This window comes from Pleurodeles waltl, chromosome 5 (genome assembly GCF_031143425.1).
Source record: "Pleurodeles waltl isolate 20211129_DDA chromosome 5, aPleWal1.hap1.20221129, whole genome shotgun sequence".
NCBI lineage: Eukaryota > Metazoa > Chordata > Amphibia > Caudata > Salamandridae > Pleurodeles > Pleurodeles waltl.
In genome coordinates, this window is record NC_090444.1 from 156,133,619 (window position 1) to 156,156,487 (window position 22,869).

At 43.1% G+C, this 22,869-nt stretch overlaps 1 protein-coding gene across 1 annotated transcript in view; it reads left to right on the forward strand.

Annotated features, from left to right (window-relative positions):
* Positions 1–22,869, forward strand: part of LOC138295495 (calpain-8-like) — a 175,505-nt gene that overhangs the window by 143,634 nt on the left and 9,002 nt on the right. Inside the window, exons 14-16 of the mRNA XM_069233836.1 lie at positions 4,070–4,127; positions 15,070–15,134; positions 16,516–16,584. Of these exons, the coding sequence (XP_069089937.1) occupies positions 4,070–4,127; positions 15,070–15,134; positions 16,516–16,584 (192 nt within the window). The remainder of the gene's footprint in view (positions 1–4,069; positions 4,128–15,069; positions 15,135–16,515; positions 16,585–22,869) is intronic.

The following is a 22,869-nucleotide window of genomic DNA, read 5'->3' on the forward strand; positions in this document are numbered from 1 at the left end:
ATTTCCTCTGGAAATGTTTTTTTCCCTACAAGATTGGGAGTTCATCTCATTGGAAGTCACAGCTCTTCTAGCCAAAGGGGCCATAGTGGCCTCCTATCCTCATCCTCACGGTTTTCTCAGTCCGATTTTTCTGGTAGAAAAGATAGGCATGGTTCCCGACTGGTCCTAAATCTAAAAGATGTCAATGGCTGGATCATTTACCGCCACTTCAAGATGGAGAGCATACACTTACTAAGGGACAGCCTAAGAGAAAAAGATTGTATTGTCCGCATAGACTTAAAAGATGCTTACCTGACCATTCCTCTTTTTCCTCCTCATGTGAGATTTCTGCAGTTCCTATGGCAGGGCCGTTGTTATGAATACAAGTTTCTTCCTTTCAGCCTGTCTTCAGCTCCTTGGGCCTTCACGAAGGTGATGCGTCCAGTTGCGGAACACCTTCGGGCCAAAGGGGTTCGTCTGATCATATATCTTAACAACCTTATCATCATGTCTCAGTGCCCTCTTCTTCTGATGACCCATCCAGGATTTGGGTTTCATCATCAACAGTCTGAAGTCCATCCTGGTTCCTTCCCAGAGATTGGTGTTTCTGGGCTTTCACGTAGACTCTGTCCTAGCTCAATTGATCCTTCCTCCTTCCAAAGTCCGCAACATAAAGGAGATGAGGAGGTTGTTATCCAAACAGATGGTATCTTTAAGATGCCTAGCTCGGATGGTGGGCCTCCTTTCCTCGTCCATTCAGGCTATATTTCCGGGTCCTCTCCATTATTGGGCCCTTCAATGTCTGAAGATCTCCCATCTCCAAAAGGGCCTTAGCTATTCTGCCCTAGTTTCCCCTCTCATTCGAGGCTAGGACCGAGATCCATTGGTGGCTCAATCATATGGATGCTTGGAATGGCAGAGCAATCTTTGGCTTGTTTCTGGAGATCATGATCGAATCCGATGCCAGCTGCTGGGGCTGGGGAGCCCGCTGCGGCTCAACAGTTACCAGGGGTCATTGGTCAAGGGTGGAGCCCGACCTTCATATCAATTGCTTGGAACTCTTGGCGGGTTCCTTTATGATTCGCAGCCTCTCCCCGGAGAAGTCCAAATGTTGCATCCTTCTCCGGATGGACAACATTTCGGCAGTAAGTTATGTCAACAGGCTGGGCGGGACAAGGTACCGCCTCCTAGTGGAGATTGCCAAGGACTTTTGGCACTTTCGCCTTCAACATCTGATTTTGGTAGTAGCAGAGTATCTCCTGGGTCAGAGCAATACAGTGGCCGATTGGCAGTTTCTTTACCTTCGGGACTTCATCGATTGGTGACTTCACCCAAGAATATTTCATTCTCTCCAACACCTGTGGGGCCTGTTTGCAATAGACCTCGTTGCGTCTCGCTTCAACCGGCAGTTGGATCGTTTTTTCAGTTGGCACCCAGATCTGGAGGCTCATGCAACCGATGCATTTCTGCAGATCTGGTCTCAGTTCCTGGGATACGAATTTCCTCCATTCATAAAGATATCCAGAGTTCTGACTCAGGTTCGTCGTCAGAGAGCAGAGCTGGTACTTGTGACTCCCCTCTGGAGAGCTCAGGCCTGGTTCCCTGTAGTTCTAGAGATGACGTGCTCTCCTCCAGTTATACTTCCACATCATTGGAACCCATTACTAGACCCGATGGGTCTTCCCCATCCTCTAGTACAATCGCACTCCCTGACTCTGGTGGCGTGGAGAATTTCAGGAAACCATGGTCTCTCCCAGGACTCTCGCGCAAATCTCATGATTTCATCACGAGATCCTGGGCCCCTAGCACTCACAAGTGTTATGCATCCACTTGGTAACGCTGGCGTACTTGGTACAGTGAATGATGTGTTGATCCATTCTCAGCTGATTGTTCTTTGATACTCAATTTCTTATCTCATTTGGCTGCTTCCGGTATGGCCTACAGATCTGTTAATAATTACAGATCGGCCATCTCCGCAGGTCATGTTCCTATCGAGGGAAAGCCTATTGGGGAGCTTCCAATTGTGTGCAAACTCCTTGGAGGGATTCATTTTTCTAATCTTCCTTAACTGCGCTAGTCTACCCTTTGGGAGGTTAAAATTGTATTATGATTTTTAGAATCTTGGCCGGCCAACAAATACCTTTCCAGGAAGCAGCTCTCTGCTAAACTTACTATGCTGTTGTGTTTGATATCATGTAAATGAGTTTCTGATGTAAGGGCTTTAGACCTGTCAGGTAGAGTTTTTTCTCCTGAGGGAATATCCTTTACTATTTCTCGCCGTACCGAATGTAATACTAGGTCTGTGTTTTATCCTAGTTTCCCGGATAATTCTCAGTTGTGTGTTGTGCAATGTTTAAAAGATTATGAGGTAAGTACAGTCGAATTTCGCTCTGACATGGGCGGTCAGTTATTCATTTCTTTACTAAAGCCTTTCCGCCCAGTATCTTCAGCCACCCTGGCTAGATGGATGCAGTGGCTTATGAGTGAGGACGGCATTCATATAATTCGGTTTGGGGCTCACTCTGCGGGAGGCGCCATGGCTTCTAAGGCATTTTCTTTATGATCTTGCCTAGAGGACATTTTGAGAGTGGCTGACTGGTCGTCTGAGTCTACCTTTAAAGCTTTTTCCTACAAGCCCATTTTAGGCATTGCAACAATTGTTCTAGATCAGCTTTAAACTAGCATAACCTGAGCCTCCGGTCCTGACATAGAATAAAAAAATGTCTAGCTGTTGCGTCAAGAATTTTTCAATTCTATTAAGGACACGGAGGTGAGGATTATCCCTCCCTTGGAAAAGTATTTTTGTATAATTGTATCACACATGTTATTGATATGTCTTAATTTCATGTTGTGCTCTTTTTCTTACCCTCACTTTTGAAATGATATGTAATGTCAAAGGGTATAGCCCAGTGTCTATGGCTTGATTTATTTGTTTATTCCTAGTCAAAGAAGACAAGTGACTCCTGATTCTTCTGAGTTGATGTCTTTCCTGTCATCGGAAATCTCTGTCTTTGATCTGGTCGGTTGGTCCCTTCGCTGGTTGGATCTTCGGTGGAACATTGTAGTCCTATGTGGTTTGCAGTTTCTTTCTCCCCTTGAGGCTTTTTACGGTTATTGGACTTTCGTAAAGAAAGAGGAGGAGTTGTATCCCTAAGGGGTTTATGTAGGGCTAGGCTGTATGGTAGTCATGTGATACTGTGTCACAGGAAGCTATGTTTTGTTTTCTGATTGGCTGCTAAAAATTTAAAGCATAGAAAGAGAAGCATAATCCTCCCCTCTGTGTCCTTATAGAATTGAAAAATTCTTGACGCGACATCTAGAAAATGTTTTACTGTGTGCCTCGCTGGCCTCTCTTCTAAGAACCTTTACCGATGGCGAGCTAAAGATACCAACAGTGGAACATTACTGTGTTATATGGAGACATCGTGCAGCCTCCATCTTTATAAAGACTCAGCTGGCAGCCGAAAAGTGCTCTTTCACCAGATCGTGTGTGGTGCAGCAAAGGCAGGCATGCTCGCCTCGCACTGGTGAGAAATGCTGCTCTATTGCTCAGCAGTTTTGGACCAGTTTCCAACTGGCATTTGCACATATAAATCTAGAGCTATCCGTCAATAAATGTCCTGTTTTTTCACCCCAACTCCAACAATCCTCTTTCCTAATCCACAGCATGTACATGAGTGGAGTACCACAATCTGATGCCCCCACCCCTCTGCAATGTGACGAGGGGCCTTCGAGTCTTGCATATCTCAGAAATATTCATTGGCCTTGAGCTAAATGGGGGATTCTTGAACGGTGGAGGGCCCTTGCACCGAAGAGGCTGCAGGGGCGTATGTTATGTCAAAACAGTCTCAAGACATGCACTAATCTCTTTCACCCCTCCTTTATCCATACATTTTGTGTAACCTGGGAGATAGCTCTGATGTCCATTGTCTTTCCTCCTCTCCCCTAGAGATGCGTTTGTCTCCCTTTTCAATAGTTGTTCCTGAAAATACAAAATTACTTTACCATATTTTTCATTTGCTCTCTTGTAGTCTACCAATTGTTTGTTTAAAGCACGTTTTCTTCAATGTTGTGTTTTCTTTTTTCATAGGACAAGGAGATGACCGCATCAGAGCTTCAGACTGTCTTGAACATAATTGTATCAAAACGTAAGTTTATTGTGTATTTTTCACAGAAGACATTGATTGGCCGGCTGAGAGAGCATTTTAAAGACATTGAGCCAGAGACTGAAACTTTGAGTAGGACATACTTTATGTCAGAGGCCATACAGACTCAGCCATTTAAGGAGCATGAATGCAAGGGTGCCTTACCTCACACAATCATTGAGCAGCAGCGCAGGGCATATGAAGAAGTGGATCTCGGGATGTCTTTCCAGAAGAAACCTGAAGGCTGATAGAATATCGAAGCTAAAAATATCATGTGGACAAAATATTGTGTCAAAAATATCGAGGACCAAAATATTGAGAAGAGAAGTGCAAATGGATAAGTATAGATTTACTATTTTTAATGCCACATCTACATACCTTGAACATATATATATTTTGTCACAGCACATATATGTGGAAATAAGTATAGTAAAATGTTGCCCATAGAAACATAACTTCACCTATTTGTGTCCTCTATACTCTTGACACAATATTTTGTCCACACAATATTTTCAACTAAATATTTTGTTCAAACACCCTATCTACTATCATTGGTAGAACGCGTCTAAGCAGGGGGAACTGTAGCTGAAATCTTTCCAATACCAAACTAGAGGTTACCCTTCCAGTACAGAAGCTACGCTTGACATCACATACACACCCTTGCACCGTGGTGTAAGGGTGTTTGCATTGGTCAAGGCAGCCCAAGTTAAGGCAGCATTAGGGGAAAGAGTAACAACATCATGTCTTAGTAGATATGTTGCTATTACGCTCACTCATTTTCACGGGACATGGAGCAACAGCAATGGCTACTGCACTGTGTTGCATGCTATTTGGTAAATCTGCCCCTTCGGTTCTACAGATGGAGCACTCTCAACATACAATGCCTTCCATTATAGGTGACGTGACTCCTAGACGCTGTCTTTTCTAGCATTTCCTATACATTGGTTGAAACATTATTTCATTGTCTCTGTATACTATTTGTGTGTGATGTAAAGTGCTCTGTTACCCTACATTAATATGAGTAGTGCTATAGAAGTACATGCCAGAGAGGGGTTAAGGATATATGAGGGGCACCCTTGGAAGGTTGTAGTGAGGGCATCAGTGGAGAAGGATGTTACCAGGGCCTGGGGGTAGAGGGCGGTGCCAACAAAGATCGTTGCCCTTGGCACCACCAACACTAAAGCCAGCCCTGTGTCATGTTCATCCATTCTTTGCAGATGCATCCGTTGCAGTGGTGTCACCTTCCAACTTTGCTGCTGCTGCATCTATTATGGTGGTGTCTAATATTGACATTCCTTGCTGATCCATCTGTTGCAGTGGTTTCATTTTCCTAATACTTTCCTGATGTGCTGTTGAAGTGGTGTTCCTTCTTGCATTCCCTGAGGATGCATCTTTTGTAGTGGTATCACTGTCTTATATTTATTGGTGATGCATCTGTTTCTCTCGTGTCACCTTCTTAGAATTCTATTAACGCTTTTGTTGTAGTGATGTCAACTTCTTACATTTCTTGCTGAGGCAGTTACTATTAAATCACCTTCTTAGATTTGTGTTTATGCATCTGTTGCCATAGAGTCATTGTTAGAAATGGGGTCTTTGGTTGGCAGTCAGGTTACCCCCGGTCCAAGCAAGGACCCTCACTCTAGTCAGGGTAAGTCACACAATCCAAATTATCCTGTGCCCACCTTCTGGTAGCTTGGCACTGAGCAGTCAGGCTTAACTTAGAAGGCAATTTGTAAAGTATTTGTGCAATAAATCATGCAATAACACAGTAGACCACCACAAAAATACACCACACAGTGTTAAGAAAAATGTATAATATTTGTCTGGTAAAATGCAGGTCAAAACGATTAAGATGCAATAAGTATATGTTGGACTATCACTGTAAAAATTATATAAAGTGTCTTTAGTCTCTTAAAAGTAACAAATGTCTCTTGCAAGCACAAAGTACCTGGTTTGCATTCACAATCTCCGCAAGGACCTGGAGGAGGAGATGCATGAAAAACAGGGAGGTGTGCGTTGATTTCTTGGGCCGCACGCAGCGATGCATCGTTTATTTTCCACGCAGGGAACGCTTTGCGTCGATTTCCGGCACTCGGTCTTGTATCCTCTTCGGGTTGCGGGGTTTTGGACGCCCCGGGACGATGCATTGAAATCCGGCGCTGACAGGATTAAGTCCCAGAGGCTGCATCGATCCGGTAGGCGTTGCGTGGAAATTTCTACCGCACGGCAGGCTCTGAGTCGATTCCTCTCAGGAAGTCAGGCTGCGTCATTCCGGCTCCGCTGTGCTTCGATTCAGTGGGGCGTGCGTCGAATTTCCGGTCGCTACGCTGGCGCTGCATTGATCTTCTCCTTGCGAAGTTGAGCTGCGTCGTTCCGGTTTGGCGTGCAGTGCATTTTTCACTGCGATACAGGCTATGCATTGTTTTCTGCCGGCTGTGCATCGATTTCCACCGCACAGGGAGTTCTTCTTGCAGGAACAAAGTCTTTTTCAGGGAACGGGAGGCAAGCTCTATCCAAGCCCTTGGAGAGCACTTATCAGCACAGCGACAGAGCAGCAAGGCAGCAGGGCAACAGCAAGGCAGCAGTACTTCTCAGAAAGCAGTCAGGTGAGTCCTTTGGGCAGCCAGGCAGTTCTTCTTGGCAGGTTGCAGATTCTGGTTCAGGGTTTCTTCTCCAGGAAGCGTCGGAGTTGGTAGGGGCAGAGGCCCTGTTTAAATACCCAAATGTGCCTTTGAAGTGGGGGAGAATTCAAAGAGTGGCTCGAAAGTGCACAAGGTCCCCTTTCAGTTCAATCCTGTCTGCCAGGGTCCCAGTAGGGGGTGTGGCAGTCCTTTGTGTGAGGGCAGGCTACTGCCCTTTGACATGTAAGTGTCAAGCCCTCCACCCTCCCATCCTAGGAAGACCCATTCAATATGCAGATGTATGCAAGTGAGGCTGAGAATCCTGTGTTTGGGGTTTGTCTGAGTGAATGCACAAGGGATCTGTCAACTGAACCTAGCCAGACGTGGATTGTAAGGCACAGAAGGATTTAAGTGCAGAGAAATGCTCACTTTCTAAAAGTGGCATTTCTAAAATAATAATATTAAATCTAACTTCACCACTCAGCAGGATTTTGTATTACCATTCTGGCCATACTAAATATGACCTTCCTACTCCTTTCAGATCAGAAGCTACCACTCAAACAGGATATGAGGGTAGCCCTGATGTTAGCCTATGAAAGGAGCAGGCCTCACAGCAGTGCAAAACGAATTTAGGAGTTTTACACTACCAGGACATGTAAACTACACAGGTACATGTCCTGCCTTTTGTCTACACAGCACCCTGCCCTAGGAGTTACCTACGGCCTGCCTTAGGGGTGACTTATATGTAGAAAAAGGGGACTTTTAGGCTTGGCAAGTACTTTTAAATGCCAAGTCGAATTGGCAGTGAAACTGCACACACAGGCCTTGCAATGTCAGGCCTGAGACATGGTTAAGGGACTACTTAAGTGGGTAGCACAATCAGTGCTGCAGGCCCACTAGTAGCATTTAATCTACAGGCCCTGGGCACATATAGTGCATTTTACTAGGGGCTTACAAGTAGATTAAATAATCCAATTGGGTATGATCCAATGTCATCATGTTTAAAGGGAGATAGCATATGCACTTTAGCACGGGTTAGCAGTGGTAAAGTGCGCAGAGTCCTAAAACCAGCAAAAACAGTGTCCAAAAAGTGGAGGGAGGCAGGCATAAAGTTAAGGGTGACCACCCTAAGGCTCTCAGGTCTAACAGTCGTCTTCTTACATTCTTTGCTGATGCATCTGCTGCAGTGGTGTGACCTTCATACATTCCTGCTGGTGAAGGTGTTGCTATATGTTAAATTCTGGCTTTCCTTGCTGATGCATCTGTGTAAAGGAGTCACCTTCTTCAATTCCTTGATGCTGCATCTGTTGCAGTGTCCTTGCCTTCTTACATTCCTTGGTGATGCAGCTATTTTAGTCACGAGAGTGTCTTACATTTATGTTAATGCATCTGTTGTGGTGTGGTCACCTTCCTACATTACCTCTGGTGCATCGGCTGCAGTGTTGTCACATTGTTAGGAATCAGAATTTGTCTGGAGCACAACAGTCATGTTATAAACAATACTTCTCAGTATATACTATATCACATTCATTCAAAATGCTTTTTTATCAAACAATTTATGAAATACAAACATGTGTATACAATCTTCATGTTAATGAATGAATTAATGAATTAATGGAACTTGTAGAGCCCACGACCACTCAATCAGACCTTCCTGGCACTAGCTCATACACAGATACTATTCACATAGACTGTTGCAAAAAGGTAAGACAAGGGAGCAGGTTAGATTAGGTGATGGCACAGATCATCCAGAGTAGGAACTTGAAGCTGACTTCATTAGTCGTAGGCTAAGAGGACCCAGAAGATGGCTCCAGGCCTTAGATCCTGAAGCAACAAAGGATTTTACTTCTATTGACTTAAAAAAGTTTGAGTTAGATGATCTAAGGGTTCTCGTTGGCCTATAAGGAGAGAATCGATTGGGTAAGTATTTAGGGGGAGGGGCATGGGAGGTCCTAAAGATCAGAACCAAAGATTTTTAAAAAACTCTCTTGAGAATGGGCAACCAATGCAATTCTCTAAGCGCTTTAGAAGTAGAACCTTTCGTGGGAAGTCTAAGCACAAGCTTAGCTGCTGAATTCTGAACAACGTGTAACCTGTGAAGAAGCTGCTTGGAAATACCTAAGTAGAGGCTGTTACAGTTGTCTGGCCTTGAGGTTATATGTGACAGGGTACAGCCAAGAAGAAAATGATGCAATTAGTGTCAAACACAATTGGAGCAGCAGTATGTTATGATGCTTAAGTGTTCCATGTGAGAATTCTGTGCATCATTAGGCATGAGCAGCGAGGCAGAGAGACGGATTCAATGACCGGCAGTTGGAGCGGGAGCGGGAGCAATGCAGGGTTGTGTATTTAAAGAATAAACTTGTCAACAAGTTTGCCGGTGTTCCTGACATTTATTCTCAACATTTTTGGCGACGAGGGTTACACAACCCGGGTTAGCTGGACGCTTCTTGGAGTTCTTCAACATGATCCCCAGACCCGAGTCGAGCCTGCAACGAAGGACGCGTTCCAGTGCAGCGGAGCCTGCTGTGAAGGACGCGTTCCAGTGCGGCCTCCGTGTGCGCTTTTCTTCATACCTGGCGCTTTTAGATATATTTCGGCTGATTCTCGGGGGTAAGAGCCAAGTGGTGACTGAAGTTTTAAAATTATACAGGGCGGCTTCCGTGTGTGGTGTTTACCTCTAAGAGAGGTTGCTTAGCAACAGCGAGGTAACTGCCGTTCCCTACCTGTTGCTCAGCTGATCGGATACCTGCCGTGCAACCTAGTACTTTTGAGCTCTTAGAAGGTGGGGCCTCCTTTCTAAAAAGAAAATAAAAAAGCACAAACACTAGACTGCACCTGCACATCTTGGAAGTAGAGGAAGAGCAGCACATCCCTGGCTTGTACTAGTGCTTTTATTTCTTTTGAGACCTTCACTAAACTTTATTCTTCTTTACTTTATAAAAGAGTAAGGGGCCCCAGCAACACCACTACCTGCTTTTGGATATTTTTTGGTAAAATAGGTGAGCTTCTGGTATAGTTATCTGGTCATGGCTTCTGTTGGCAATATCATTACACCACCTTTTTTCCTGCAACAAGTAGGACCGCCTGACATTTGTTGGGAAGATTGGATTGAAATCTTGGAAAATTACATTATAGCACTGGGTGGTCAAAACTTTTCGTCAGCCAGGAAGAAAGCGATTCTACTGAGTGCTCTTGGTAATGAGGGGCAGCGGATTTTTAAATACTTGCCAGTAGCCTTGGGCCCTAATGGTCAGCCTATGGATGACGTTTATAAAGAGGCTGTGAAAAGGTTAGAAAATCGATTTGCGAAGGAGGTTAACTTGGTTATGGCCAGGTACAAATTTTATACACAGCATCAAAACGAACATGAATCCATTGATGAATTTGTGGCCAGATTGAGGGAGCTCTCTATTAAATGGCGGTTTGGCAACATGACAGATGAACTCATCAGCTTATTGTGCACTGCAAGGAAAGGAAAATACAAGAAAGACTTTGGGCAGCTAAAGACCCCTCCCTTGCAGAAGCCATTGGATTGGCAAAAGTCATAGAAGAGTCGCAGAGGTGCATGAAGGAACTTAATAAAAAAGATAGGGTGACTGATGTTTCTGTAGTTGGTCCGGATCAACTAGACTATGACGAGAGTATGGTCTGTGCAATCACGAAAAAGGAAAAAAAGAACTATATCCTGAATAAAAGCAAAGGGGAACAGAGTATTTCTGGTGCCAGGAGCAAAGGAGATTGTACCCGGTGTGGTAGCAGTTTCCATGATTCTGAGTCAAGGAAATGTTTTGCTATGAACAAAATTTGCAGGAGGTGTGGAAGAAAGGGCCATTATGCGAGAGTATGCAAATCTAGTAGGAGTGGGAGCGCAAGTGTGAGTGTGGTTGAGAACGTGGTGACGGATTTAAATGCTGACAGAGTTCTAGTGGTCGGTGCGAATCATGAAGCTGGGAATGAGAAACAGAGGTTGTCAAGGCCAACAGCAATTTTGAGCGTATGTGGAAAAATGTTTTAACTGATTGTGGCCTCTGGGTCCATGTACACTATCCTACCTAAACGTGTTTTTAAGATGTTGTGGCAGGATGTTGAACTTATGTCCAAGGATATAAACACGGGAGGGTATCAAGGAGAGTCCATAGACATTTTGGGCCACATGGAAGGTGATATTCAGTTTGGTTCAAGGTGTACCAAAGGTAAAGTGTACGTGTCAGTCGAGGGACCTGCAATTTTGGGTTGGTTGCACCAGTTTGACCTTAATATTATATTGAATCCCAGAGCCCCTAATCAGGTATTGGTGGTAGACGAACTCGCCCTGGAGAAAGTCTTAGCTGAAGCAAATAATGTGTTTCGTGAGAAATTGGTATGCCTGAAAGGGTACGTTTATAAAATAAAAATGAAGTTGAATGTTACTCCGGTTCAACATAAATTGAGGCGTGTGCCACTGTCAGTTAGTGGGGGTTTAAAATAACTTTTGTCAGAGATGTTGGAAGGTGGTATCATTGAGCCTGTTGAGGCGTCAGAGTGGGTTTCGCCTGGGGTCATCACTAAGAAGACTGATGGCCGTTTGAGATTTTGTGTAGACTTGCGCTCTGTCAACCAGAATGTTGTAGTAGATGTATTTCTGCTTCCCAATATTAGTGAATTACTTACATTGGTAAAGGGTAAGAAATATTTCTCCAAGTTGGATTTAAGGATCATCAGGTGAGGTTGCAAGAACATTCCAAAACACTCACCACATTCATTACTCCATAAGAGACATTTCAATTCACCCGTTTACCGTTTGAGTTAGCATCCGCTGCCAGTGTTTTTTAACGTGTTATGGCAAAGGTTCTGGAAGGGGTAAGGAATGTGATTTATTTTCAAGATGATATTCTGGTGATGGGGGAATCGAAAGAAGAGCATAATGCCACCTTGCGCCTAGTGTTAAGGAAGCTGGAAGAACATGGGCTAACACTCAATCAGGAGAAATGCACCTTTTTGGTTGAGGAGGTGGAGTATTTGGGCTATAGTGTGGCCATGGGTTCAATCAGACCTAAGCGCTCCTTGTTGAATGCCATAAGTGGAGATTCTGTCCCAAAAGATAGGGATCAATTAAGATCATTTCTAGGGTTAGTGGAATACTATGCCAAATTTGTCCAAAGGTTTGCTGAGAAGACCGAAGAGCTTAAGAAATTGTTGCGGAAAGGGAATAAGTTTGAGTGGCAGGAGGAGCAGCAGCTTTGTTTTGAAAAAAATTGAAGAAGAGATATGTCAAGCAGGTATATCATCAGTGTTTGATAGAGGTCTAAGAACTGCGCTTACCGTTGATGCCAGTGCTTCTGGCCTGGGAGTGGTACTTTCCCAATTTCATGGAGGAGAAGAAAGGACTGTGGCGTTCGCTTCTCGTACTTTGACGAAGGCCGAAAAAAATTATTCGGTTATTGAACGTGAGGCTTTGGCAGTGGCTTGCGGTGCTGATTATTTCCGTGTATATTTACGGGATTTGCCATTTGTCTTGCTGACAGATCATAAACCTTTGGTCAGGATTTTGACTCTGGGTGGTGCAGGAAAAGGTTCAGCCAGACTGGCCAGGCTTGCGGCTAGGCTTCACAAGTACATTTACACCATTGAGTTTTTGCAAGGGTGGAGGAATGTCCAAGCAGATTGCTTATCTCGTCTATCACTTAATTGGGAGGATGTGGATGATGGTAGTGTGAGAGATACCAATGAAGAGGGAGCCGTTGCTACTGTTCATGATGTAGTGGACAGTGGTACCGGTTTATTTTCGACGGAGCAGTGGGAGGAGAAGATGAAAGAGGATTTGGTAATGAATGATGTTATCAAGATGATTAAAAATGGTGGTGTAAGGGAGAGTGTATTAGCCCCACCCGTGAGGCCATATGTGAAAGTACTAGAGGACTTATCTGTTTATGATGGTACTGTGGTTATGAGGGGAGACTGTTTTATTCTTCCTACGGGGTTGCGTTTCCGCATCTTTCAACTAGCGCATGAGGGTCATCTGGGTCAAGCTTTTGGTGGCCAGGCATGGACAATCAAATCAAGGAGTGGGTGCGGAGTTGTTACTTATGCAAGGAGAGTGAGAAGAGGTTGGGTTTTGAGAAGTGTGAGAGTGGTCATCTGGAGGACCCTGGTAAGTCTTGGCATACTGTATGCTTAGACTTTATTGGTCCACTGAGGGAGCTGTCTTCAGACATGAAATTTGCAATAGTGATGGTGGAAATTCATTTGAGGTGGTTGGTGGTAGAATTCTTAAGAGATGTCACCACAAGGACTACCATCAATGTGTTAAAAAAAATCTTTAAGGAGGAGGGGGCTCCAGTGGTTCTCATTACAGACAATGGTACACAACTCACCTCGTACGACATGACAGAATTTTTGAGAGCTTGGGGAGTTAGACATTCTTGCACATCCTTGTACAATCCCAGGGGAATGGTGTGGCTGAAAGAGTAGTCAGATTACTTAAAGGAACTGTGCAATTGGCTTTGACAAACCGGTGTGATGTCAGGGATACCTTTTCAAACATGGTCTGGGCTTTCCGTACCACACCACACAGCGTTACCCAGAGGGTTCCTTTTGTGGACATGAGGGGGCGTTTGCCCGGCACCAAGTTAGTGCTGCATTGGTTAAAAAAACTCTTGTGTGAAGAGACAGTTGTTGGAGGTTCTATTGGATCTTCAAAGAAGGGAAATTAAAAACTTACCAGATTGCGAGTGGAAGTGGGGGACTGGGTCAAGGTGAAGTCGGGCAGAATTCAAGGAGGATTAAGTAAGTTCAAGGGTCCCTTCCGGATTCGACAAGTTGGTACTCATTATGTGATTTTGGAAAATGGTGACAGGTGGAACCTCAGAAATGTTGCCATATACCAGAAAGGAGGAACAATTGATAAAAAATTGGATGAAGGTTGTTCAGGGGCGATGTTTATAAATGATGATGAAGTTTTAAGTGACAGTGAACACATGTTGTTGAGTGACTGTGTTGAAGATGTTGCAAATGAACGTGGTTCCGTTGAGAGTGTGGAGATGTCCCAAAAGAGGATTAGGAAACCACCACCTTACTTGAAAGATTTCATCAGATGAACTTTGTGGCTGGGCAATTCGCACTAATATGAGACATATAGAAATTTCTCAATTTGCTGTGTGAATGTTCTTACTTTTACAGATTTTAAGTTTCTTTTTAGATTATTTATTATTCTGTTTATACATATTGTTTGAATATTATTGTTTTTTGCAATTTGTTAATGAACGGGGGAAGATGTGTTATGATGCTTGAGTGTTCCATGTGAGCATTCTGTGCATCATTAGGCACGAGCAGCGAGGCAGAGAGACGGATTCGATTACCGGCAGTTGGAGTTGGAGAGGGAGCGGGAGCAATGCCGGGTTGTGTATTTAAAGAATAAACTTGTCAACAAGTTTGCCGGTGTTCCTGACATTTATTCTCAACACAGTACACAAAGATGCTCTTATACATATATGCTGTATTCTAAATATAATGGCTCTGCAATGTAAATTCAGCTTGACCGTGCGTTGATAACAGCACAGTACGGTACAATTATGTACAAGAGAGATTTAGCCAATACGTATTTCGTCAAAATCGAATTAAACAAAAGTGCCAACGCAGCAAAATTCAAACGTTCCACATTCCAATATCAACAAATCTAACAATTCTAAGAAGCATAACAAATGAGTAGAGAAACAATTCAGGTACCTTTCAATCGCCATAGTGTTCACAATACTGAGTTTAGCTGTGCTTACATGTTCTGAGTGTGTCGGATTCCACACACACATATTCCCATGCTGATTAATCTGTTGTAGACATTTTGCCTTCTTATATTCCTTGATGATGCTTCAGCTATAGTGCTGTCACCACACTACTTTCCTGCTGATGTATCTGTTATGGTGGTTGGCCCTTATTACATTTCTGCGATGCATGTGTTGTGGTGGTCGCACCTTCGTACATTTCTGAGATGCATCTGTTGTGGTGGTCACACCTTCTTACATGTCTGCGATGCATGTATTGTGGAGGTTGCATCATCTTATGTTTCTGCGATGCATCTGTTGTGGTGGTTGCACCATCTTGCATTTCTTTGATGCATCTGTTGTTGTGGTGTCGCATACTTGTATTCCTTATAGGTACATTTGTTGCAGGCTAGTCTATTTACCCTTTACCCTTGTAAATAATGAACAACTTGAAGTGAAATGGCAACCTTAATGGTTCAGGAAATGCAAAGATAACCAGCCCTCTGAAGAGGACATACTCCACATAAACTGTTTGATTCTACCCTCATTACTTGTACCTGATCGAATTTGAATTTCTCTTTCTAGTACCAGACATCAAAACAGATGGGTTCACGCTGGCGTGCTGCAGGGAAATGATCAGCCTGTTGGATGTATCCTTCAAATGTTGCTTTATCCTACAATATAAGCTTACCTGGACATCCTTCAAAAACTGATTAATCAATGATCATGTCTAGTCTAATTCACCACATATTTAATCAAAAGAATGCAATGAAGTTAGTGTGTCTATAAGGAAGCAAAAATGTGTACATCTGACGTAGGTGAGGGGATCCGTTATCTGCTGCCGGGGTGACCATGACAGAGCTTGGTGGCACTGGCAGCAGGGGGTGTTGTAGTAAATGGTGGCTGTTGTGGAAAATAGCAAGTACCACAGGGACAGAAAAAGCCTGATGGTAAGGGCAGAGATAAGGGGAGAGACTCAGCACCAAAGCACATGAATGGATACACAGCACACTACACTAGTGAAGCATGCATGGTTGAAGGAGTGTTGAATTGAGGTGTGGCCTATGTGGGAAGTCATTTGGTGTTGTGCATGAGTATCACAGTGATGTTCTCATCTTGTCTTAGGTCATTAAGTCAAAGCATGTAATGCTGGGAAAAGGAGCGAGAGAGGGAATCCTTAATTTTATCAAGATTTATCATTGTGCTTCCTATAGGGATCTTTAAAAGAACCACCCAGGAGTGGTATGGGGGCAACCGAAAGCAGGTCATGGATGCAGGCAGTTGTGGATAATGCTCTACATATTCCCCCGGAGCAAGAGGTGAGCAACCCCAGGCATGTGGTGTATACAATGATGGTACATGCTATCAATATTACAGGTCCTCCAGAAGTGATGAGGAGTACGTCACAGGCCTGCACACGTGAGAAGCAGGCACAGGTCATGCCGTGCAGTCACTTCTCTGACAACAGAGAGCAAGCGGAGTGAAAGCTCTGTAGGGTACACTCAGGAGGGAGAGGAGAGTAAACCATCACTATGTGCTGATTGCAGGCAGCTTGCATAAATGTCGTCTAGATCCATCCAGGAGAAGCTACATGGCATGCACTGGTTGCAGGAAGTCAAACTAAGTGTTCCAGAGATTTAAAGAGTCTCTTTTAGGAATAATCAAGTGAACCCTCAAGCAGGCACAGGATAGCAGTAACAGTAAATCCTCTTTAGAGTTTACCAGGGAGTGATAGATAGGTAATCTGCAGGTGTGCACTGGTTACAGGCAGCCAGGATAACAGTATGACAATTAGATGAGTAGGGCCACAAGGAAAGAATCAAAACAAAATGAGACAAACTAATGTGGGAAGCCAAAATGTGAGGCTATAGCTTAATGCTCATTTGACGTGTGCGGGTCAATGAGATACGTGGATCAGTGTTAATGTAAATGCCCTCACTTTATGTTAGAATTCGTACTTTAAATTAATCAGTAGTAGTGTTCACTGCCATATTTAGTAAACATGCATTTGAGCCTTAACAACAAAAAAAGCATTGTGGGACTGGAACCTTGGATGTAGCAGAATTCAAGGTCCTGTGGATGAAGATTCAGAAGTATATAGTAAGTGCTCTTCCTGTCAGATACCAACATGTCCTCGCTTCTCCATCATACTGGAGGGCACAAATCCAGAAGTCCTCCTCACTTCCGGGCTCCCTCTCTTTCTTGACGGCAGAACAAAAAGTTATGATTTTCGCCTAATTCCTAAAGCAAATCATTATTCTGCACCAGTACATTTACTACATCAGATGGGCACAGATTTATGAATTTTTAGAATTCACAAAGTTTTCAAGAGTACACTTGGCAATTTGTGACAGTTGCAGGTTTCTAGAAGTATGGTTAAAAAAGTGTTGTGAATTCCCAGTCACATCTCTGCAAAGGCTGTCCTTCAGGTGTAACTGCTCATAGCGTACACCTGCTTTTTCATTAGTGCAATTGCCTTTTTCTCTAGAAGTCGTAAATCTCTACACTTTATAAACTTTCTCTTACTTTTTGACATAAATAAATCTCCAGGAGGACTCGTGGACGCCTTAGCTCTCCCCAATTACCCCTATCGTGCTACACTTTCTTCTACAGGTCGCCTACAGGAGTAAGTATGACAGAAATGTACATTAGCACATGAAACGTATTTCTCTTCCTTTCTGTGGCTGGAAACATTTTTATTCTGGTGGAAACATTCTTTCCCCAACACTTCTAGGTGTGTTTGGGGTTGGTCCACCCAGTTTGCACAGTAATTCCTGATCTTTCTGCCATTACAATGTGTACATTGGATGCTCAACGTTTCAAATGTGTGGGTGTATACCACCTCCTCAGTGATCATCTCTCTGTTTCTCCCATTGGAAGGCCCACAATCCCATCCATAGCCCTAAAGCTGTTATTCAGGAAAACACATTCAAGCCAACAAACACCACTGCTGCCCCAAGCCCTACACTTCGAAAAGGAAAGTCTTCTCTTAGAAATAAAAGCAATTATTTATGTCCACTTCAGTCCAATGAAAGCCAACCTTAGTCTTCTGGGATCACATACAAAAATAAGCATTTGGAGCTATTTATTTATAAGGCTTCATTCAAACCAAACAAAAGATTGAAAAACAATCACAAATAAACAACATAGTCTGTCTGCTTATCCTCATTTAATCCTCCAGAGGAAAGGATGCTGCTATGTTGGATGTGCATTATTCCTTCCTGGAAAAATGTTCCAATAGCCTATTGTTGTAGATGGAAAGTCCACCGAGATTATTTTCTGTCAAAGTTTGTTTTTTCTTATTCTTTTCTGTCGCCATGTTAGGTATTTATTAAGTGGTCGTTTGCTAAGTAACGTGTTTGTTGCCTGACTGATTTGGTTATTGTCTGACTAATTTTATTAATTTGTTTGTTGCCTGAGCAATTTCAGGGATATTGTTGATGCCTGATGAATTTAAATAATTTGTTTGTTATCTAACCAATTTCAGGATTTATTTTTATTGCTTGACGAATATCAGGACTGTATTTATTGCCTGACCAATCACTATTCTTTGTTATTTCACCCTTCGTTAAGCACGCAGAGTAAATAGTGATAAATGTCCATTGATCCATTCAGTTGTTACCAGAATATCACTTACATGGAGCTATGTCTGTCTGTGCCGATAAGACTGTAAAATTTGTCCTGCAGAAGTCCTCAGCCTCTAAAATATCCCTATGTCTTTTCATCATCTTAAACTCACCATTCAGTATCATGTCTGATCATCCCGTGTAAGCAGCTCATCCTCACCTTTGATAAGGCTGGCTCTCCACAGACATGTTTGAGACACAAATTGTTTGTCCTCTGCGTGCCTTCTGGTAATGTAATGTAGAGTCCTGTGTAGAATGCTGGAGTTAAGGCATTTTTGCCTGTTTTGGATTCAGCAGTTCTGTTCTCTGTCTTTGCAACGAAGTCGACTCTGGAAGTGCTGATGGAGTACCAGCTGTCTCTCTCTGTTGCTCCTCTGCAAAGCATCTCTCTCTGTTCTTTGAGGTATGCAAGCCATCGGTTCACACCAAAGAGTACAATCCAAGACAAAGCTCTAAACATGGCACTTTTATGTCACCTGCAACTATACATTTGCAATTAGCATCTACCAGGTGTCCATTCTCACAAGGTCTTTTAATAGTGCTACTTGGCGTCACATTGAACATGGCAATGGCTCTTATTTCTGCAACCCTGGGTCAGATTAAAGAAAAATCCACCACATCCTTACGGTTGGGCAACAGGATCTGCAAAGGGCAGGTGCCACCACATCACAGGAAATTCAAAATCAGAGAGCAGTGCTCCAGATATATGGTCATTGCACTGCCACTAAGGGTGGCTCATTCCCAGATGCTGGGCATTGATGCTAAAACTACCTATGCATGTGAGATAGGTCAACAGCAGCCTAACCTTCTACTGTAAGCAAAAGCCTCACCAGATGCTATAATACTTTACAAGATAATTCTTCCCAAGATTATACTTTCTGAGATAATCCTTCCAAAGTTTACACTTTGCAAAAGAATACATTCCCAAGTTAATACTTTCCAAGTTAATCATTCTCAATATTATACTTTCCAAGATAATACCTTCCCAAGATAATACTTTCCAAAATAATCCTTTCCAAGTTTATAGAGAATACCTTGTCAAGTTAATGCTTTCCAAGACAGTCCTTCTCAAGGTCATACTTTCCCAGATAATACCTTCTGAAGATAATACTCTCCAAGATAATCTTTCCCAAGATTACACTTTTCAAAATAATACCTTCTTAAAATAATACTTTCAAAGATTATACTTTCCATGACAATGCCTTCCCACGATCATGCTCTCCGAGATAATCATTCTCAAGATTGTAATTATTAAGATAATACCTTCTCAATTTACTACTTTCCAAGATAATCCTTTCCACAACTAAACTTTCCAAGACAATACCTTCCTAAATTATTCTTCCCAAGATTTTACTTTCCAAGATAATCCTGTCCAAGATTATACTTTTCAAGATAACACCTTCCCAATCTATTACTCTTCAAGATAATATTTCCCAAGATTAGACTTTAGAAGATAATATCTTTCAAAAATAATCCTTCCCAAGATTATACTTTCCAAGATACATTCCCAAGATAATGCTTTCTAAAATAATCCTTCCCAAGATTATACTTTCCAAGATACCTTCCCAAGATAATGTGTTCTAAAATAATCCTTTCCAAGATTATATTTTCAAAGATAATACCGTCCCAATGCAATGCTTTCCCAGTGCTATACTTTCCCAAGATAATACTTTCCAAATGTAATACTTCCACAAGATGAACCTTTCAGAAGGTAATACTTTACCCATATATCACTTTCCAAAGATATTAACGTTCCAGAGATAATACTCTCCAGTGCTTATTTTGAGCTGGTGGTGTACGGTGCTCTGCACTGGCACTTAATTGTGACAGTCTGCAACACGGTAGTGCTGCCAGGCTAACTTAAAGATGACAGCAACAACAGTTACTCATTAATTCAATATACATTAAAAATGTCTATTACCAGCTATCCAAACCATTCTCATAGCTGCGGGGGCCTGGTATAGTTGGAAGTGTCACACTTGTAGGACTGTGATGCTTAGTAGTTGTGCTGTTACTATCAGTACCAGCGCTGGCAGGGGCACTGTGTGGTGCAAGCTGCACTGGCCTCCTGGCGAGAACCCTGTCAGTTATTATTATTTTTTTTTTTACATATTAACCACTGGTAATTTCCCAATATAATACTTTCCTCAATAAAATACTTTCCCAGTACCTTCCTGCTCCCTCCTTACCACTTCATCCCCTTCCTGCCTGGCCCTGGTAAAAGCAGCTGTTACATAATCTGTGCACAATATAAAGTTCACATTTCATTATGCTGCTCAGGCATTGATGCGGTGTAAGTAATGAGTAGTCATGAGATAGGTGATATGGAGATTAGATATTTACTGGGGCTGATGGAGTGAAGCAAGGGTGATGTGGCTCATGAGCAGGATGAAGAAAAGAACCGCGGGCGGACACGGAAAAGGAGGAGTGGGGAAGTCGCAGCTGGACTATCAGAGAGAATCCAGATTGAGGCCACATTCAGGACTGATAGAGAGGCACACAAACTCTCTCAGCCTGTGGTAAAGCAAAACGATGCCCCCGCAACCCCTCAACCAAATGTGTTGAGCTGCCCCTGAGTTTCCCATATCTCACAAATATTTCATGGTCTTAAACGGAATATTGGCTCTCCAAAGGGTGATCACTGACAGAATATTGGAAACAAAAATATCACATGGACAGAATATTTTGTCAAAAATATTAAGGACTAAAATATCGAGAAGAGAAGTGCATTATACAACTTTGCTTGCCTATAGAAACTTACCTTCACAATATGCGGTCCTCACAGCCCTGCCAAGTCTTCCAGGTCCATGAGTGATGTGTTGCTCCAATCCAGGTTTTTTCTTTGAATTACGGTACTTGTAGTCTTGTTTATTAGCACTACAAGTCCCACAATTCAAAGAAAAAAACCTAAACTGGAGCAGCACATCACACATGGACATGGGAAACTTGGCAGCTATGTCCTCAATATTCTTGACACAATATTTTGTCCCACTATATTTTTGTTTAGAATAGCCTATCTAAACCCCCTGCATGGTAAAGAGTGCAAGGGCTGCGTTAGGCTTCTGCTCTCAGCTGGCACTGCTATGGAACAGTCATGTCAACTGATGGTGATGACTTCCAAAATCTTTCAGTAAAACCAGCAAGACGGCCGTTTTCATACCCACCAAATGGATTATTTCGTATTTCGTACCAGGTAAGTAGGGTAAGTATTTTTTTAATTGATTTATTTTTGCCATCAGGAGCTCTAACTTGGGGCCCTCTGCATGGCACAGGGTGCAATGGCCATGGCCAAGGGACCCCTATGGGGTGGTGGACATGACTCCTGTCTATCCTAAGACAGGAGTCATGTTTTTGGTGGATATGTGCCAGGTAAGTAGGGTAAGTATTTTTTTAATTGATTTATTTTTGCCATCAGGAGCTCTAACTTGGGGCCCTCTGCATGGCACAGGGTGCAATGGCCATGGCCAAGGGACCCCTATGGGGTGGTGGACATGACTCCTGTCTATCCTAAGACAGGAGTCATGTTTTTGGTGGATATGTGCCAGGAAATGGCATTAGTCTGGTTAGAGGCATTTTTTTGCCTCTAACCAGGCTAGCATCATTTTTTGACGCACAACCACCTCCTTCCCTACCGCCTTCCCCACTTGTCTAGCACAAGTTTAGCACCAGCTTGTGCTATTCCTTTAATATGGTGCCTGGCTGGAGCTGTGGAATGGCGCAAGCTGGTGCTATACTTTTTGCCATAAAACTGCATTTGCACAGTTTTGCGGCAAAAAGTATAAATCTGGCCCAAAGTCTCTTGATATTCCCATTACAGCATTCTGGTTTCTATTTGTTCATTTCATATATAGCCTTATGCACACTAACACATGCATGTAAACAGGATGTGTATGCAGGTACATCGCTACCAATAGTGCAGCAGGTGCAGTGACACCAGGGCCCCCCGGGTATTATGATCCACAGAAAACGTCCCTCTTAAGCCCAATTATGGCTGCATTTGACGACTTAACTGTGTTAAACGGGTATGTTTCTTGTCTGCATGTTATGCCACAAGACATCTCACATGTATGCTGGTATAGGTACTGACGTGACAAGATGGGGTCCAGCCCAATCCAGGTCATGAGGAAGGAAGGGTATGGTGGTAAATTTGAAGAGAGCGACGGACCTATGAAGCTTAATGAAGAATTTGAACGTTCTATGACCATAAAATGCAGTCAGAGGCTCATCTGGAATTTCACCAGGAGCTCCACCATAATCACCATAATCCATTGATTGCTTCGACGGCATCAGTGATCGGTCACACATGGCAATGGATGCAAAGTCTAGAATCCAATATGTGGGGTTTTATAAGCAGTCCTCTCCATTTTTACACCCTCTATGCAGAAGGAAGGGTCCTGAGTTAGACCGCCCTTACCTTCAAATGTGGATGCCGAGTTTAGTACAGATTGCGCCATGAGCCCACATGCATGCATGCAAACAGCTATGTGCAAAAATGGACTCAAGTAAACTATCACATACATACATTAGCATGGGTTCAGCACTATGATTCACAACATTCCATTAACGACATGTAAAAGCTAACAAAAATAACAACAGACAGCACACACATAGCACACACTGCCCATCTGAGTCTAATGGAGCAGGTCTTCTAAGCGCTACTTAACCAAACATTCTATTGTTTGCCTGAAGATAGCCAAGAGGGGCTAGCCCTGGCATACAGAGTGGCATACAGACTGGCATGCAGTGTGGTCCAGGTGGA